Source organism: Phalacrocorax carbo, chromosome 1 (genome assembly GCF_963921805.1).
Source record: "Phalacrocorax carbo chromosome 1, bPhaCar2.1, whole genome shotgun sequence".
NCBI lineage: Eukaryota > Metazoa > Chordata > Aves > Suliformes > Phalacrocoracidae > Phalacrocorax > Phalacrocorax carbo.
In genome coordinates, this window is record NC_087513.1 from 97722874 (window position 1) to 97743151 (window position 20278).

The window sequence follows — 20278 nt, forward strand, 5'->3', positions numbered from 1 at the left end:
TGGCCCAGGGTGATGGGAGTGTCCCTGGGCTCTCATTCAACAGTGTCTCCAACCAGAAAAGGGTGGGTGGGGTGTTAGAGGGGAGAAATGCAGGAAAGAAGCAGTGAGTGTTTCCTTCCCAAGCATGGTGGTGAGTAAATAAGCTCTGTCTGTAGGGATTTTGGAAGCCAGCAGCTGGGTGAGAAATGCCAGAGGCTAACAACTGGCTTTTACTGCTCTATAGCCTAATGTGAGCTGCGTCGTGAAGAAGGCATTTCCCAAACCAAGCCTCCTGTGGTACGTGGACAGAGCAAGCCTGACAGAGCAGCCTGGAGGTAATGCAACCTGTCAATAGGACGATGGCCCAGCTCTAGAAGCGGTTCCCAAGAAAAACAATGGTTGCTTATACACTCCTACTCTGGGGAGCCTGCAGGTGTCCCTGAAGGTGAAGGGGAGGATCAGACCGCCTCAAATAGAACAGCTGGTGAACAGCTGTGACCATTGCCCCTGCAATTGCCAGTGATGGGAACAATGGCTTGGCATAACTGTGATGTTCTTGACAATTCTTTGATAGTGTCTCAGCAAAGAAACCTGCAGCCATATGAGCTTGCTTTTTAGTACCAGTATTTTGCACAGCTCTGATTTATAGTTGGAGTGTGATGAGAGTGTCTTGCAGATTTTCTCTTTTTCTTTCCCCAAGAAATTTCCATCGAACAAGAAGACTCACAAGACAGTGAAGGTTTCTATCAGCTGAGATCAACACTGATGTTACAAGGGACCAACCAGACACATAAGACGTTCTCCTGTGTGTCTCTGTTTTCTTTTATCGGGAATGAAACACGGAATATTTCATCAGAAGAAATACTTGTTTCTCTCGGTAAGTTTTTCATAGATAGGATGCATCTGAAACGTAAAATGTTAAGAACATTGTACACACGTATTCTGTGTTATTTGAAATAGTGAAGAAATGCCAAGTGTACGAAAGGTTTTTTAACACAAGTTCTTCACACAGCTTGAACTTTCTGGTAGGTTTTTTAGCTCAAGTCTTTGCTCAAGACTCTAAATGAGCTAAGAAACTCCTGCACAAACAGAAGATGCTTGTTTAGGCAGTATTTTGCTGCAGCTCCCATACCCAAAAATACACTAGCTTAGCCACATGGCACCAGGGAGCTATTATAATCATGTGTTTCTCACTAAGCATTCCTGGCAGAAAGTCGGCATGTGTGCAATGAAGCTCTCTGGAAGATCAAACCCACAGAATCAGGGATATGTTGTACATCTTCAGTGAAACCTGCAAAAGGCCCCTAAATAACTTGAGTTGTTCTGGGCAATGGAGAACCTCCCCTATGACCTGTACTATAAGAATTAGTTATGATTAGAGAAGTGTGGGGAAATACTGTCTCAAGCAGTTGGTGAAAGCAGCAGATGTGGCCGTCCAGAGGTTTATGGCATTTCTGAGAATGCAGGGTGGCTGGTGAGAAGGACAGACTGATTTCCTTTAGCACCCACTCGTGCATGCCTCGTCTTCAGGTGCAAATGCACAGTTACACCTTTTTTTCCTACTCCTTGCTGAAAAAATAGTACAGCTGAACTGCTGCCCCTTAGCAACCTCCACGAGCACGTCATGTACCGTAGTGACTACTTGCAGCTCAGCTGTGTTCACTTGTGACTGTGGATACACTTGTCGGTATGTTTTTCCACAGACTGCATCAAAAGCCAGAACTTACTCCCCTGGAAATACATCTTCAGAGGGAAGGGAGATAAACAATCATTTTTCTCCAAAATTACTCATTTCACCCAAATCGCAGTTTTGTAGATATGTATTCAAATCGGAGAGCCGCCAGTTAAAGAAGCCTGCATTCTTGCCTATAGGGTATACCAACGCTAAGATAAATCCACTCTGTATAAAAATGTTAATGTATTTAGATGTGACAGAAAGGAAAGAATTAAATTAATTCTTAGCTATGTTCTGTGAAGGTGCCATACTAATGCACAGTATGACACAAACCCAAAACTAAATTTTCAGCCTTTATACAAAAGCCTAACTACTTTTAAGAACTGCTTTCATCTTTCTTTTTTTTTTTCTTCACAGGCAATAAGTCTAATGAAGCCTCATCCGAAGCTTTTACCACCATGGCTTCAGAAGGTAGGATAAATTAGAGAATGAAATAATTTGGGTTATGTTAGAGGTGCGTTTATAAATTCCTAAAGCTGTTGAAGAAATCGTTTTGCAAACTTGTTTCTGGATGGGTAGTAAGGTACCCCTTTCTGCAGCTATGGCTTTATAGAAAATACAACCAACAGATATTTTGGTGATGTAATCTATCGTAATTAAGCCCAGGAATAATTAAACTCCAGCCTTGAGGGGCACTTAATGTTATTTCTGATGCTTCAGCTGGCATTTGAATATAGCTCTTTCAGCACTGAACTGATAATTAAAAATAACAGCCCTAGTAATGGTTCTACCTTCTGCTTAAGTACACAGCCAAGATCCTCAACACTTTTGCCTAATTAAAGAACTGATGGGATGTTTCTTAATTTGAGTAAATTTGGTAAATCTGCGCTCTGTCCCTGCAAGCTTGTCTTATTATCGGCTTATTGCAGACAGATAAATCATTCCCACCACACCTCAGCTGAAGCCCTTTGGTGACGCCTCTCCTGGGGCAGCTTGCTCTGCTCTGCACAGGAGGCAGCTGCATTTCAGCGGTGGGTTACGTGAGTGCATCAGAGACATGCTGTAGACAAACAGCATGGAAAGACGTGTGGTTTTCTCTGTAAGCTTGCTTCTGTGAGTACAGGTTACAGCAGACCCTGGGTGTTCAGCCAGTACCCTCTTGGACACCATAAAGCCATCCCAGGCACCAGGGGTCCCTGAAAGAGAGACTTCATCCTCCACTGGCCTCTGCAAAGTGATCTCTCAAAGCAGTCCCTGCAGCTTGCATCAGGCCACCACCCTGCTTCACCTTGCGAACTCTGCAGTAACATACTGGGAGCTGGGCACACCTTGTGGTGCCCCACTACCCAAGTTGCATCTTTGGGTAAGGGAGACTCTTATGTCAGCCAGCTGCTATGAAATCCCTGTTAGCACAGGTGAGGCTAAAATGAAGTGGAAATGGAAAAGCAGCTCTCGAAACAGTCAAAGAAGGTACAAAAGCTTGCAAATAAAACAGCTGGAGAGTTGATGACTATCTTCTCATGCTAAGGTCCTGTCCGCAGAGGGTGACTTCCTGTCTAACACCCTCCCAACATGCCTGACCACACAGACATACTTGGGCTGCCTTCCCAGATATGTTTTTCTAATGGGGTGTGTGAGCTTTCATGGTTCACCTCCTTCATGGAGCCCTTGGGGGGAGATTTATTCCTTCCTCCTAACCTACTCAGGGGGTACTTTGCTCACCTCCTGGGCAAAAAAAAGAGTGAGACAATTCCTACTTAGGATGTAAATACCGCTTGGGCAGGATGGTGTCTCTGCTGTGCTTGGCTGGCTGATTAACAGTCCTTTAATTACACGGAATAAATCTCTCTCTCTCCCCTTCTTTGAGGACTTGGCGAGCACTTTTCAGTGCAAAGTGTCCCTGAAATTTCCTGTCAGGGTTGCAGTCTCTGAAATGCATCACAGATGGAGTTACGCAGGTGCCATCACTGGGTCATACATGTTATTTCAACCTGCGTGCCAGTGTGGTGCCTCTGTTTGTACGGGATAAAACCATGTAACTCACTTCCGCTTTCTGAGTTGAAGTGCAGACTGGAGGTGCCGGGGGCTCCAAAGCTTTCTCCCCCAAATCTTTGTTTTCCTAGGGATACTTCTTGTTTCTTGCTGGACTGCTTGGTTGGATTGTGCATTGGAAGATTATTTGGAAATTAAGTGTGATGCACTCTCTCTTACTCTTGAATCCTTGAATGACCCACTTTTCTAAAGCAGAATAAACATCTTTCTCAGCCTGAGTAAAAGTATTTGCTTTGATTTGTTACAGACCTTGGAAATTCAGCACTTCCAGTGGGTCTCATGACTACCTCAGGTAAGGGGGTAAAAAAATGAAAGCAAGCCTTCTTTATTACTCAGTCAGCAGAGGTATGATCTCTGCTTGACCTGTGCTTAAATGTCATGTACATAGAGCCAGAGACAAGCTAGGGAAAGGTCAGTGCACTCTGGTATGGGTGGTACCTGTGTGCTGCTGGATGGGAATTTGCAAGCTATGAAGTTACCCAAGAAGAGATCTGACACAAATCCTGCTAAAACTGTCATGTTTGGACAGCATGTAAAATGGCATCCTGAATATCACATATTATTCTTATGCCTTTTTATAAAATGGAATAAAAAACCCTATACAACTTTGAATACATTTGTCCTATTATGACAGCGAGGTGCATGAGATAGAAAAGTTAAAACCACCACTTTTCCTTGACCCAATAGCACATCATTCCCATTCATTAATGATATACGATAAATACCACTGCTTTACCAGAGCATGCATATGGATAACTATATAAAACTATCTTCAGCAATTGAGAGGAAAACGCACAAGAGTTTTGGGATCCTGGGCTTATATGGCTGCCGCACGTTGTCAGAACCAGTTCTGGCAAGGCGGGGAAGCACCACCATCAGGTGCATATTCCACCCCACAGCAGTTAAATTGAACCCTGTGTATAAAAATGTAAATAAAAAATGCACAAAACTAGCCCATGTGAAAGGGTCTGCACTAATAAAGTCAACTGTCTCTGATTGCCCCTTGAATTTCTGGAATGTGTTTTGAGCATTTAACCTTAACTCTGACAGTGGGATTTCTGCTGCAGAGTCCGTGTTAACCCAACAGCTACTGCAAGTTCTTTCATCCAGGCTGTTTTATGATTTACTGATATTATTTTAGAAAGACCCTAGTGACTAAATGTGATACCATGTAATCTGTTTGTCTTTAGAGCATCAGTCGACATCTTTGGCCTCTCTAGATTTCACAAGTCAAGCAAGTGTGGCTTCTGCTTCTACAACACAAGGTAATCAATTTAGCCAAAATGTTTTCTCTATTGCTTCAAGAATGTAGGAGAAGGATACATAAGCACAGCAACCGTCTTGAATTTTTTGTAGCAAACAATTTAATGTCCACTGAAGCCCTTTTCCTAGTGCATAATGCACTAAGAAGTCCACAGCTCGAATATAAATATATGAGAAAATGCTGTCTTGATTTCATCTTTTTTAATGCTCCATTCAGGATATATGCATTAATTTCAGCAAGTCAATAGACGTCGAGTGTAAATTTTTACTATATTTATTCCTTTTATCTCTTTAATTCAATATCATACAAAAATAGAATGACATTAGATCTAGAAAAAGTGCAACCCAAACATTGGAGCTCAGGATCACAAATACAAAGCACCTATAAACAAAACATTTCCAGCAGATGAGTCAACTCAGTGATTTCTTCTCTGGGCTGGTGACACTGAGGCCAGTGGAGGGCAGGGTGACTCACTTGGAAGGGTTTAACATAACTTCCCTGGGGAGAAATACGTGTATCAGCAGCTCGCATGCACTTGACAGCATGGCAGCAGCCTGAATCAAGAGCAGGTGAAGCCTTCTGATCTCAAAATAAAGGGTTATGCCCACCAGTCCCAGCAGAGTGCATTTTCTCACAGCACAGCCAGTCTGCAAACACTTCTTTTTTTTTTAAAGCCTCTTTCCATTTTGAAGACCAGCTGTTGATCCCTGTAGGACTGGTAGGTTTTAGGCAGCTGTTAGAAGGGCGCTGGGCTGCCCTTACCAGCAGCAAGGTGTGCACTCACTGCCACGCGGCCTGAATAAACACAGGCGTGGTACACCCTCCTATTTCAGAGAGAAAACAGCCCGTGCAAAATGGCAGCACAGGCAACACAAGGAAGAGGCAACATGGCAAGTCACTGTCAAACACCTTGCAAATCCCTTCCGTAGCAGCACCAAAGCTTTGGCTTGGAAATGATCCACCATTGAGGCAGCAGCTGGCAGGAGTGGATTTGGCCCTTGGTATTTGCGGCAACTTTGTTCTCCCAAACAGAAAAAAAAATCAATTGCAACAGATTAACTTTCATGAGCCTATGAGGGATTGAACATCCCCCTTACGTTGTATAATTCAATCCTGCAATCTTCACTTCACGTAACCTATACAATGCTATAGCGGTATTTACCCAGAGATGTGCAAGTAATGAGATGGGGGGTGTGGGGGTAATACTGGAGGAAGATGCTGAACACAAGGCTTCGTCCTGCCCTACCAGAGCACTTAATATAAAACCTTGGGCCATGAAGAGGCTAGACCAAGATGTGCCATGGAGGGAACGCAGATTGCAGCGGCACTGAAATTGAAGTTTGCTGCTTCTCATGCTGCCTTCCCCACCCCCAAAGCAGAGACACTTGCCCAGACTGGCTGCAGTGGGGCAGCAAAGCACTTGCCCAAATGGACTGAAAGCCCTTGCGTCTTAAGCAATTTCACCACGAAGGCTATAAATACACAATGTGAACAGAGAGGATTCTGCTTGCTGGATTATACATCTTCACTGGTTGAGGAGGTATGAGGTCAAAGTCATAATGTAAGCTGGAGCTGAGCCATTTCTCTTCTGTAAATAGCCCAGGAAACTTCTGCCTTTTAACCAGTGCCCCTGATGTGTGGCAATCATGGTGTGCCAACCACAGGTTAGTGCTTTTCCTCTCCGGCTCACTGCTGGTTCCCACACTGGTGCCACCATCAGCTTCTTGAGTAGGCCTTTTGGGCTGCAGCCAAGTCAGGATGCCAAGTCCAAGTCTGCCATTGTATAAAGGGATTTGATTCGGTTCCTGTTATTTTGCAAGTTTTTAATGAAAATCCAAGGGACAGCTGGGAATTGATAAGAAGGAAGAGTGCACAGATACAGACAGGAGAAGGAGGAGGGGAGGCAAAACTGAGGCTGTTAAAAACTGCAGCCTGGTCTTGCTTGGCTTCCACAATAGCTTCATCCCTGAGCCCAGTGATGCTCAGGCTTTGAGAGCTGGGTTACAGCTGCGTTTCACCTTCTCAGGTTTGTTCAGATGGCTTAATGGTACTTTTCCAAAAATGAGACAGGTGTTAGGAAAGATGGACTCTTTTTTTGTAAATGTGAAATAGACCTCTTGGGAAAATTGACGTCTACTTGCTAACCACCATCTGTCTGTGTTTGAATATCAGATAAATAGCTAGTTCTGATCTAGAATACTTAGCACTTCAAAAAAGTTTAACGGAAAATGTTGAATAAATTGTTATTTGGCACCAGGCATTGCAGGTGTGACTCCTGTGCACTAACTTCTTCAAAACTCTTTGCTAGTTGGGAAAACAGTTTCATCTCACTGGAGCTGGTGGAACTCTGCCTAAATTCTCATTTATGTACATTTGTTCATTGCACTCTATTGACTTCAGGTCGAAACAAGCCAGTGTACTCAGAACTACTGAGTTTCAGCTGAAACTCAGCTGAAATCCAAAAATGCATGCTTAAATGCCCCATATGTTTTCTCAAAGTTTATTTATCCGTCTCACCAAACTCCTCTTGGGTTTCTAGCTTGTGACAGACTAGACACAGGATTTTGTAGTGCTTGTCAGAGGGAAGCCAGCATTTCAAGTAGTAGGTTACAGCTCTTTGACCTCTTTAGTCAGGAGACAGGGAAGAAAGAATGAAAAATGAAGAACAAGTGATAGGGTACTCTACAGCAATTTTTACAATGTTGTGTGTTTTTCAGCAGGAGCACTGATTTCTACTGCAGAGCCAAAAAGCTATGCCAGCCCCACAGCATTCAACGAGAGTTTGACAACACCGTGTGAGTAGATGATGCATCTTCTTTGCTTCATAGGACTGTTAACAGGGGAGTTATGCAGCTAAATGTAGCTAAATACAGGTGCTGCAGATGTGGCACCAGCTTAGCAAGTGTTGGGTTGCAAATCCACAGGGATCTGGAGTATCTTGCAAAAAGTACAGCAGCAGGTACTTGGCTCTACGTGGTCCTCAGTTTGTGATGCCTTTGCCAAGAACATTGGCTCTGTGGTGATTATTTTCAGCTGCTAGTTGATAGTCATCACATCGCCATGCAAAAATTATTACTAAACATGGAAAAGTTGTGTCCGAGCAGAGGCCAAAAGTTGGGTGGTATAATCTGTACCAGCTTTTCTGTACCTCACAGAAGCAACACCCCTGCTGAGTTGCACTGAGTTAGAGGATAAAGACTTGAGTTTTCCGAGCCATCAAGGATTTGCAATGGCAAAGGAGCAACAAAAAGCATTTAAGTATCCTGGTTTTATTAGACGTGTTTAATTCAATAATATTAAAATTGAGATAGTTGCTAGGCAAATGTAGTGTATACCAAGGAGAATTTATAGATTAAATAAATTACTGGAGAAGCTAAATAAAATCACAGAGCAGCAATGAAATCATGAGATAATGTGAGGCAATAAAGGCTGGCTAATAGAACATTGAAAGGCAGCCTCACTGAAGATCAATAAATCAATTAAAAAAAAAAAAAACAACCTAGGGGTGGACATTTTTTCATGAACCTTTCCCTTCAGAAAAATCTCTGCACAGCAGCAGAAAGCCAGAAGTGGTTTTCTTTTTTAACACCTTGGTTTGCCTTTGTGCTTTTGGAACAGGCAGGACCTGTCAATGCACTTTTGCATTTGTATGGCAGTTGTCTTTTGGCTGAAGCGCGAACATAGCAGCCGCTTTCCATTTTCTGAATATATTTTTGACAGCACTTGGATGCTTATTTACCAGCGTATAACCCACAACCACATGATTTGACCAAAACCCTGTGACAGCTTCTAAAGCTTCACAAGCCTGCTCTTGCGCAGCTTGCTAGTTACAATTTTTGCTAAAAGCATTCTGAATTACACTATAATTTGCAGGAAGTACCGTGCAATGCACCAGTCATTGGCTTCCCTACAGCCATGCCCACCTGGCCACCAGCTGAGGTACAGCCTTCAAGGGTCCTTAGTCGGGCGGCTGTAACTGAGGGCAATTTCAGAGCGCACGGGCACCAGTGCGCCCACTGAGGCATGCTGATGTGTTTCCCTGTGCCCTCCCAGGGCCATTGGGCTCGTACAACAGGGATTACCATTATCAGCTCAATCCTCTGAGGTTCTAACACAAGCCGTTATGTGAATAACATTATGTAAATAACAATAAGTAATGCTCATCGGCATGCTGTATGTTGGTGTTATGGGATCTCTGAGTGTATGTCCTTTTTTTTAATGTAACTTTTTAAAATGCCAGGTCTACCATGCTTATCCCCATAAAATTAAACACCTAATAAACAAGGAGAAAAGAAGAACTTAATTGAATTAATGTCCAAAACTCTCAGTCAATTTTTGGAGTGCCCTAAAATTGGACTGATTTTGGTAGGGCTTTTTAATACATACATACATACATACATATATATACACACACATACAGGCTCGAGTGGTCAATTTCATTCAGAACCAGCATCTCATGAGAAAGAGATATTCCTAGCTCTGTCCGGTTCCTCATTTACACCATTTAAACAATAGATTTTTTTTCTTGGACTTATAAATCAGCACTTATACTAGAGACTTTCAGGTATCTGTTATTTCATTTGTTGTTTGCATCAGAGAAAAGAGAAGGGTATAAAATAGCCACAGTTAAACCTAATGAAGCAGTCATGTACAGGCTTTTAAGATAATTGAAGGATATTTATTTCTTTTTGTCCAGATTTGAATGATTCCACCACCAAATCCCCACAAAGCCTTAGGAATGCCACGCGATCCTCTGAGAACACAACCCTGGTGCATCGTAAGTGCCATGGCAGCTCTGGAAAAGCTGTGCACTTGTCTAGTCACATATTTTAGCTATTCTTTTGGAACACGTGAACACAGAGATGGCTAGAAAAAACAGGAATGTATCCTTAGGCAGCACTGATCTCAAATGTGGGTAGCTTAGCCGCATTAGGAAAGGGAAAATATCTGTCTACAAACAGATGAAAGATGATTTTTGTGGTTCAGACACAGTGCTCGACAGAGGAGACTGAGGTTTCACTCTTTCACAGCAGAGGCAGACTCTTTGTGTTGCTGGTAAGCCACTTAATATCTTTAGCTTTTTCATTACTGTCAAAGAGGCGAAAAGCTTATCATTCTCCCACACAGCTGTGCAGCTCAGTGCTGGCTTGCTGGAACATCTTAATAGGTGTTTTCTAATAGTCTTTCTTTCTTCTAATATTTTCTAATTTGGTAAAAGCATATTTTTTGTCTAACACTGGGTTGTAGGCCAAAAACATAGGGGTCCCCCCAAGTGAAGTCTGACACCTGGATTCTGGAATTTGATTTCCAGTCCTCAGCAAGGTGAATAACGGTGGCTTCTAAACATCACCTTCATTAAAAAAAAAAACACCCAAATAAGTTACTAAAAAATGTTCTGTGCCCATATCCTTTTAGGTAACCTGTCCTTCAGCATCACAGACCAGCCAATTTCAGTTACCAAGGTGAAAGATTTCTTTACTACCAGCAGTCTGCTCAATAGTACTGGTAAGACATCATCCTACAAATCCCCTTCTTTCAGTGTGCTGTTGCAGTAAAAAAGAAAAGTGGAGAAGCACAAAACCTGGAGCATCATGTAAATCTGGCCAAGGAATTTCAAAAAAGGGAAGAGGAACATAGGCCATGGCAGCTACATCCCTGCACCATGGGTTGTTGCAGGCTGTTGGTATTCCTTCCTTCTCCTTGCCTCAGCAAGCAACACCCCAGTGTATGTTTTCTTCCAGTAGCAAAATCTGGCCGCTCACACACCCCAGGGGCCACTCATGGCTCATACAGTGTGGTAGACTTGGTGCCCAGCCATGGCACTGGCTGCCACTGTGACTAAGACCCAGGCTGGGTGATGTGCCAGCAGGACCAGCCTTGCAAAGGGTCGTGATGCCAGCACAACAGGAGGTGACACTGGGGCTGTATTGCTCAGTGACACTTGTGCTCCAGCTCTCTCTAGCACCCAGCCCACTTCTGTGTCCTCCATGATGGCTGAAGGAGGACCCCGAGGCCACTTCTTTCAGCCACCAGCACCCCCGAGAGTGGCTGTGCAGGAGGGGACAGTGGGGGGATCCCAGCACCGTGGCGGGGAGAGGCAGCTGTGGGGAGGTGGGGTCGGTGCTCCACCAGCGAAAGCCCCCCTCAAAAGGCAGCTGTGCCCTTGGACAGACATTTAGGCAGAGATTGGTGTCAACAGCATGAAAAATAAGCTGGTGGGAAGGAGGGTTGGGGTGGGCAGCTGTACCTGGGCTGCACCACTCACTACACACTTCCTTCTCCTGGAGAAGCTCACAGGGGAACAGAGAAAACCAATGTGTTTTGGATGAAATGCTTGCTGGGCTGTGCCTGAATAATCTTGGTGTGTGAACCAATGGGTGGCTGACATCAGCCTGCAAACCCACTCAGAACAAAAGTGGTTTAATTCCACAAATTAGGGCTGCAATACTCAGAGTTTGGGATCCTCAGTCTGGGAACCTGACAGTCCGCTATTGATTTGGGCCTGGGTTGTCACCAGTACTGTGTCTGTGGGGAGCAGCAAGCCACAGGCAGCAAGCACGGATTTTCCTCCTCCCAGAGGACGTTCGACTGAGCTCTGTCTTGCGTGTCCCTTCCAGGTGGCATGAGGAACATAAAAGCCCATCATTTCCCCTGGTCAACAGTGGTAGCCATCCTGCTCCTCTTCTGCAGTGTTCTAATAGCTTTAGGCATCAGGAAATGGTGTCAGTACCAGAAAGAGATGTAAGTACTCTGGAGCGGAACTCCAGGGGTGAGAGGGACGGCACAGGGGTGTCGTGGTTTAGCCGGCAGCTCAGCCCCACACAGCCGCTCGCTCACTCCCCCACCGGTAGATGGGGGAGAGAATCAGAAGGGTAACGCTCGTGGGTTGGGATAAGGACAGTTTAATAATTAAAAGAAACAACAGAAATGCAATGTAAAGGAGAACAACGAGAGGCGCAAAGCCCCGGGGGAGGGGGGGGGGGGAAAGAACGGCCGCCGCCGTGCCGCTCCCGAGCCGCGAGCTGCCCCCCCTCAATATATTGGTCATGGTGTCACGTGGTATGGAATGAACCTGCCATTGGCCAGTCGGGGTCAGCTGCCCCCGCCATGGCCCCGCCCCTCCCAGCCCACACCCCCCCACCCCCCCCACCCCCGCCACGCGGCAGAGCGCGGGAAGCTGGAAAATTCTCCCCACGTTCAGGAGAATTAACCCCTTCTCAGCCAAAACCAGCACAAGGGGACAGCACAAACTCTAACCCACCTGATTGGATTTATGCATTTTCATTTGAGACTACCCATAGCGCACAAGACCTTTAAGTACGTGGATCGCTAATGCTGTTTTTTTCGTACAGAGGTATGAAATGTGGAGCATTCTCAGTCCTTTCATCTGTTCTGTGTGTTATCTATACAACAAACTTTAAAAAAAAGCTGCGGTACAGCATCAGGGTGTGAGGGACGAATACAAGTCAATTTTTAACCCCAGAGCCCCCCACTTCTATTAGCCTCCCTGCAAGCTGATTTTGCTCTCTCTTGTTGCATGGTTACTTGAGGACATGCGTTAATGAAATTGTACTTCTAGGGCAAGATAGACTATTTGAGTTGTGAGTAATGTATGTGAAAGCAGGCTACCTGAAACTTAATCCCAGTCAAAGAAGCACTGAGTTTGTAATTATTACCAAAGTTTAATTCCCTACTAAAGCGCTCGGAGATCCACTGATGAAAACAGTATCTAAGAGCCAATTAGTTTTAATCTTACTAACATTACTAAAATGTTTGAAAAATCATGGTAAGCATCAATCGTGTGGTTCTGGAAAACCCATTTGAAACAGGACTGCAAATCCTGTATATCAAAAGTAAAAATGGGATTGATCATTTTCACTGATTTGCAATGGGACCTTTCTTTATCTTGGCCTATAAAGTGACCAAAAAAAAGTTACAAGTCTTTAAATATACCTTCAGAGAGCCGTGTGAACAAAAGATCCCTGTGAGGGGTTTGAATGGTTCACCAGGACCATGATCTGATTTTTCTGAAGCATGAATAAAGTAAAACTGTGAGGTGGGAGCTGAGAAAGCCAAATGAATCCCGGCAGGTGCACTGGGGCTGTAGAACAGACACAGGGAAGTTGCGGTATGTAAGAGCAAATGTCAGGTGCTCTTATAATGATTTAGTGTCCATCTACCTCCTCCTGTGAATATTTTACAATAGTCTTTTATACGGCTTGTGTGTGACAGCGTGTTTTTCTCTCTTCTGTTTCAGTATGAACAGACCTCCGTCTTTCAAGCCACCGCCACCTCCAATAAAGTACTTCTCCATGGTGGAATCTGATGGGACTCCCCCATCCTGCCATGAACTGGAAAACCTCTAACATCACCTACACCCCTTGTGTAGTGCGCAGAAGACTGACACACTTAAAAGACTCTGTCTTTAAAACAGTGATTACAGGAGTTTGGTGTTAATGACCCATATTAAAATTCAGAGTGCCTAAATGACATTAATGTTGGAAGCTGAGCACTCCTGAGGACACACTTCATCCCAACTATCTCTATGTGTGCATTATGTTAACACCATTGTGAGCATCCCTGTCACCTTGAGATTACATGTGCTTAATTTGAATTGGGTGATCACCTGGGAATTTCCTGTCTTGTTAATGGGAGCAGATTAACACATCACTCCGCCAGCCTGCCTGAAGAGCAGTTGCAGCTTTTTGTTTTACTAAGTGTATAAAGACAACGGTTCTGGGTTCTGCCGTATGGACATCACAATTACACAGGAAATGTTGGCTTAACACAAGATTTTTGACCCCTCCATAAGCCATTCTTACAATTATTATTTTTTACTATAACATATTGACCAATATGACCCAATATATGATTTTCTATCACTGTGAAACTAAACAAAAAATAATCAGCACCTCACACGGAAAGAAAATAGTCTGCATCTGTTGTCACCGGGTTGCAGCACAGGATCGTGGTGGGGTGTTGGTGAGATGACAGGGCACTGTGCTGACCCAGTGGAAGCATTCGTAAAGAAGACCCAGCCACTGTTGGTGAAGTCAGGAGAAAGAGTCAGCTTTGGGCTCATTTACAAGCCACCTGTGGACCAGAGGCTTAAGGACTGAAGTAAGTAAGGAACCCCAAAGATAACGGAAAGTGTCTTGAGTCTGTTTTTCTGAAATTATATTTACAGTATATGTGAAGAAAGAAAGGAATATAATCATTTTATTCCCCATTGTTCTTAATAAGCTTCTGTCATTTGCTCTCTCCACATCTTTCAAGACCTCAAGGGTATTTTCCCAGGTGGCTTAAGCTGGTGGAAGGAATGGTCCAGACTTAGCCCTATCCTGCCTGGGCTGTGTGTCTTCGCATTGACACTAGTGATTAAAGGACCATGCCGAGGGTGGGATCAGCTCATCCCACTGCACAGTTCTCAAGCCAGGTCAGCACCTGTGTGATCACTAACGCAAGGCGCAAGAGATGCAGTAGGAGCACTGCTGTCGGCAGCAGTGTGGTCTTACATTACCTTCAGCCAGCCAAGAAACTGTCCCTCCAAGCTTGTTTGAAAATGTATTGTTACCACAATGGTATTTCTGTAATTAATGCAAATCAATTAAAATTCAATCATGTCAAGCTTAAAAATTGGTATTCTGATTTCAGAATGGCATTTGCCTTATTTACTGCTAAATGCCGGTCGATGAGTATCAGGGTTCAGAGCACTGTATTTCCTGGGACTTTAGATGAATGAATGACTTACTGGAAAGAATGATTTGCCAGACCTTTTTAAAGTATTTGGTACTGTTATTTACCTTATAGCACAAGCAGTTCTAAATCCATATCAGAGGAATTGCTGTCCTCAACAGAAAACATTTTCCTTCTCACAAAACTACACAGACCTTGCATGCACAGAAGGTTCAATACTAATTTGAGTGTTTCTTGTCCATATGGGTTTATAGAAGCAAAGTAGTTTAACTTTTGCCATACTATCAGTCACTGCAAAAAAAGGCAGCTTTTTGTTCTTCAGGAAAAGAAATCAGAAAAAAAGTCCAGCTGGATAGTCATATTCCAAGGGATGCAGAAAGACAGGACTTTCTTCTTTGGTATTAGATGAGGATGACTGTCAGTAGCGTACCTGTCGAAGAGGGGTTATTTTGTTATCACAGATGCCTTCATCCCCTCCGTTGCTTCATGCCTGCGATGGTCCCTCCGACGCTAAGGTTTTGCAGGTCGCCTTGAGAAGCATTCGGGCTTGGCGTGATTTCCACCGCTACCTGCTGACGGAGCCAGACTGGAGGGAGAGCCACCGGGAGCTCTGTCCCGCTCCCTGACCCACCCGCCCCCGAGGGATGCTGATGCTCCCACACAGCTGCATCAGCACGGGAAAGATCTCCGGGCGACTCCCGCCTGGCTGAGAGCGCCTTCAGCCTCTCGGGGCGGGGGTCTCCCTCGGACAGACGGACACCGCCCCGCCATGGGGAAATACCGGCGGGCACGGCAGCCGCGCTCCCGCCGCCGACCAGCAGGTGGCGCTGCAGCACCGCAGCCGGCGGCGCGCGAGGGGCCCCGCCCCGCCCCGCCCCGCCCCGCCCCGCCCCGCCCCGCCCCGCCGGGGCGCCGGCCGGGCGGGCTGAAGTCACCAGGTGCTTGAAGATGCATATGGGGTTCCAGACACGTGCTTTTCTATAAGAGTAAGGCGTTCAAAGCTTGCTGTGTGGGGTTAGAAAAGATTTCTTTTAAAAGAAGCTCGAGCATTAAGTTGCTAAATGCAACTCCATGACACGATGAAACCTGTAAAGCAGACCCGGCTCAGAATCTGAGGTCTCGTGTAGCGCAAATGTAATACCGTGAATTTATCTGGGTCTGCTGTATATGTTAGTTAACACGTGCGTTATGCGGCTGGAAAAGCAACACACTGGAAAGCTAAGCAGCAAGGTGGTTTTATGTACGAGTGGTTTTTGTCTGCTTCTGGGGAGAGAGCAACTGGTCCAGGATTGGCAGGGGGGCGGGAGGGGTGGGGGAGATAAAAGCAATAAATTTGGTTTTAGCTATTAACATGCCCGCTGAAGTCAGCGGCAGGGCCTGGGGACTTCAGTGGCGTGAGTGACTTTTCCCAGCACCCTGCAGTTTGCGATCCTGCCTGTTGCGCCCAGGTGGTGCTGGGCCCCGCTGACCGGGGACGGGGGAAAGGCTGCCAGCCCCGAGCCCGTGGGGTGCGTGGGGCAGGCAGGTGTTCTCAGCCTCTGCCTAGCTTCCATCTCTCTGACAGCAGCGGGGACAGCTCTGAGCCTACAGGATGCCCTGGTACTGGCATGCCTGTTCCTGTATCCTAAATTACCTTTTGCCTCGCTCTGAATCACACGTCTGTTTTTTAAACAGCACTGCAGTGGCTTTTCTTACAAGGCACCTTTTGGTCCTGTGATTATTTAAGCGTGACATCTTTATTTAAGAAGCGCCCTTAGAGGTTGCATGGCATGCTCAAGGCGTTGCAACGCAGGTGGTAGCGTGGCGGTGCCTGGGAGCAGGCTGTGGGGAGCGCAGGCTGCTGGCAAACCCAGAGCTGGACTCATTAGTTCACAGCTGCTGATAACAGGCTTGCCTCCTGGGATTTCCTGGGGAAAGAGCCCATCTTATTATGGACCCACAGAGTTTCTTCTTCTAGGGAGAGGTTTTCCTCATTGCAGCTGTGTTGAAAGCCTTGTGAAGTGCTCCGGCTTCATTTTAATTATGTAAAAAGCCCTGTACAGCAGTTATACTTGCTAACCAGAATGGGGCATTAATTACCTTACGTAGTCTTCGTTGCAGTTAAAGCCATCAGGTGTTAGAGCAGGCAAACGTTAGCAAGCTCCGCGTACACTAAAACTCCAGAAGAAGCCGCATACAAAGGAGAAATTTTGTTTTGTTTATTGTTTATATTAGTAGGTAATTCTTTCTGACTCTGCAATTAACTTTGAGCAATAAGCCAAGGAAAGCTTCTAAAAAGCTCTGCAGGGGGATAATGATTCCTTAATCCTGTCTAAGGAGATTTTAATAGAAATAATATAAAATCATATTAAACTTAAAATGATTCCTTAAGGACAAGACAAAGCTCAGGGAAGCCCCCAGCAAAGATTATTTGATTTCAGAGAACATCGGATTATGTCTTTAAAACTCCTCTTCCATCTGTTTTCTAGTGTATAACGTTTTGTCTCTTTCCTTTCAAAGTCACCTGTACCAGGTTGCCCCGGTAAGATTTTTATTCAGTGGAAAAAACGAGATCTGTTCGCCCCTTGGTTCCTTTCCAAACAGGAGGACTTCCAAATTAACACTGGCATCCTACGCAGCTTGAAACACCCTCATGTGGTATAAATGAAGTATCGAATAGCTTGCTATTGTCAAAGAGGTGACTCGCAGATGCCGGGGCTTGGCCTAAAGAAATGAGCAAAGGCAAGAGAGAGAAGCAGTGATACGCACTGACAGCGAGGCTAGGACAGAGAGGGGGGGAAGCCAATATTACAAAGGATATATTATATGACAGACATCAAAGTATTTGCAATGGACTTAGGAAGTGCAAAAAGTGCTGTGATAGGCGCGGTGGTTTTCTGACTCAATGTGAAATGGGGAATGAACAGCGCTATTCGGTCTACTGCACTTGAAGAAGTGGCGTTTTAAACACAGTGATGGCTGCAGAGCTTTGTGATTGAGTGTACCTGATGGTTTTAAATGTTAAATAATTCCATTACAGTCAGGGTAAAAATGGTAATGAACAGCTTGGAAGAGTCTGAGTATACTTACATGAAATGCTGAGCAGTTAGCTTCTCTCCGTGAGAGTGAATCCTGCAGTTTTCTCCTCATCAGTAGCAAAGTGACCTTTAAAGCACACGGATGAGACAGAAGCCATTTCAATAACTTATTTGATCTATTGTCTGCTGATGAATTGCATGTAAGGATTTGGAATTTACATGGCACAGTAGATTTCTGGACCGAAACGGAAGATTTTGAAAACATTAACTGAAAGCTTTTTACCAGTAGCAGTGCGCCCTGTTGAATAATGGGACATGTGTTATTAGGGTGTCCAACACGGTAAGGAGAAGGAGGCTACGCTCCCGGTAGCACTTGATGTTATCAACTTGTTTTCAGTTGCTTTAAAGCACTTTTAAAACTTCATCGTCCTGGGTTTATATTCTGTATATGGCAGTCAGAGAGCCATGTGTTAAAAACGAAATAAAACACATTTGTGTGCTTGGAATTGGCTACCAGCGAGGCCCATATGCCTCTTAGTGCTTAAATAGCATCGGCCTGATCCGCACAGCTAATCTTTTTACTACGTATTTGAAAATAGGAGGGTTAGGGGGTATGGGGTTGGGATTTGAGCTGCTATGTTGTCTGGGCTGCCCATGACATTGGCTTGTACTCCGCACCGAGGCACAAGGGACTAGCTGAGCTCCTTCAGTAAATCCACATCAGGCATAAATACGACTGTATAATCAGTGGGGAAAAATGGATAGTAAAGTTTTAGTGAGGCCATCCTCATTGCTGAGTGATTCATACTTGACTACTCCAGAAACATGGAAAAACCCAACAACCTACTGACCTTGACATGGAATTAAAAAAAAAAAAAAAAAAAGAGTCAGTAATATGATGTTTTTCCAGCCTGCTTAGGCATTCATTTTTGCAGCCGCTTAAACACATGCTTGAAGTGGAGCATTTGAACAGTCTCAAGTGATGAGACCCTAGATATTTTGTGGGTTTAGTCTGTGGAAAATAAAATTGTATTATTAATGTGCATTGGTTCCCTCTGGCCACTGCAATTAATGGACATCATTGCAGGGTTTGGTACTGATTACAGAACAAAATTACAGAGTTTTGCGGAGATGGAAAGAGGTTGAGGTTTTGGGGAAGGGAATGGGCAATTTAATGCTCTTCTTTTCAAGAAAAGCATGAGAAGGATTTTTGGACCATAGGAAAATTCTTCTAGCAGTTACTGCTGGCAAGTATCTGTGCATTGCACCCGATGCTCACAGCTGAAGTCTCACTCTGCAGTGCTGAAAGGATGCATCTCCTCATTCTCTCGTCATTCTGGTTTTGAGCTGTTGCCGTCCTGCATGGTCTAAGTGTCCTTTGCTGCTTGCAGGTCTAGAAAGCATCCTAACCACAAGAGCCAGGGTGTACTCATGCTGCACATCATAGCGTGGGGATGCTGAAACTAGCTGTGAGCAAGTGAAAAAGTCATTGTGCTGTGGGAGCGTTGGAGTACGCTGATGCTGTCATGTGCTCCACGACTATTAAAAAGTGATGGCAAAGAGTCAGAGACTTTTGGGAGGCTGTGAAGGGAGCACGTTTGAGAGTATTCCCACTCCACCTTTAGTCCCCCTCCTTTCTAGCTGATCTGATGACGGCAGTGGACTGCCAAGACCTACTCTCCTGGCGGAGGCTACTGCCCAAAGTAGTGGCAGTTAGACTCCCTTTCCCACACCAGAGCACACCCTAGCTGCTCCCCTTCACACTCTGCTGTCTGTCATATGCACTCCATCTTCTTTATGTCATTTGAAAGATGGGAAATGCAGGATGGGGCCTGGCAAAAACACCAAAAGTACCGTCTCAGAGCTCAGCCCTAATAGTTTTGGCTCTAGACTACAGCTTCAGTGTTCAGGTTCAATGACCACAGTGAAGTACTGCCCCAAATGCACAAAGATGTTCTTGAGAACATGCCAACCTCAGTGAATTGGCTATCCCTGTGCTGCAAAGCCTCCCCACCCTGGAGAGTTAAGCCGTAAAGCAGCCGTGGTTGCTAACGGTGTTTAAGGAGTTCCCATGTGCTGGTTTGCTGGGCAGTCCCAAGCCGCAAGGGTAGGAATGTCACTCGTGAAGTAAAGTAGTGATTTAAAGAAGATAGACTTGCAGGGATATGGACCAGTAGTGTCACCAGTTAAAAATGTTGGAGCTCCCACATAACAACCCTTCTTTCAATTCAAGATATAAATTTAATTACAAGAGAAAATGTTTATGAACCCATACCTATGGCTTTGAATAATGTGGCCTGGTCTCTCCTACATCAGAGGAACGCGTACTAGGCAGTCTTAACAGGAAGGGGGAGCAGAGCTGCAGGACAGCTGGAAGGATCGAAACGTCTCCCCCGTATTCCGCCTCGAGGGTGAGGAGTCCTAGGTCAGGAGTGCTTTGTGAAAAACCTAGTATTGAAATTGCACTGGTTTAAAGGTTTTTCAGTATCAAAGCTCTAAAAGCAAAACGCCTTTGTTCCCTTCCTTGAAAAGGAAAATGCAAATTTATGGAAGGAGATAGATTCTGGATGTATTAGGTGAAAATACTTACTTAAT

At 44.9% G+C, this 20278-nt stretch overlaps 1 protein-coding gene across 1 annotated transcript in view; it reads left to right on the plus strand.

Annotated features, from left to right (window-relative positions):
• Nucleotides 1–14590, plus strand: part of CD96 (CD96 molecule) — a 32876-nt gene extending 18286 nt beyond the window's left edge. The window contains exons 7-16 of the mRNA XM_064468327.1: nucleotides 224–314; nucleotides 680–856; nucleotides 2072–2125; nucleotides 3954–3998; nucleotides 4897–4971; nucleotides 7688–7765; nucleotides 9667–9747; nucleotides 10386–10475; nucleotides 11588–11711; nucleotides 13228–14590. Of these exons, the coding sequence (XP_064324397.1) occupies nucleotides 224–314; nucleotides 680–856; nucleotides 2072–2125; nucleotides 3954–3998; nucleotides 4897–4971; nucleotides 7688–7765; nucleotides 9667–9747; nucleotides 10386–10475; nucleotides 11588–11711; nucleotides 13228–13336 (924 nt within the window). The 3' untranslated portion in view covers nucleotides 13337–14590. The remainder of the gene's footprint in view (nucleotides 1–223; nucleotides 315–679; nucleotides 857–2071; nucleotides 2126–3953; nucleotides 3999–4896; nucleotides 4972–7687; nucleotides 7766–9666; nucleotides 9748–10385; nucleotides 10476–11587; nucleotides 11712–13227) is intronic.
• Nucleotides 14591–20278: the final 5688 nt, after the last annotated feature.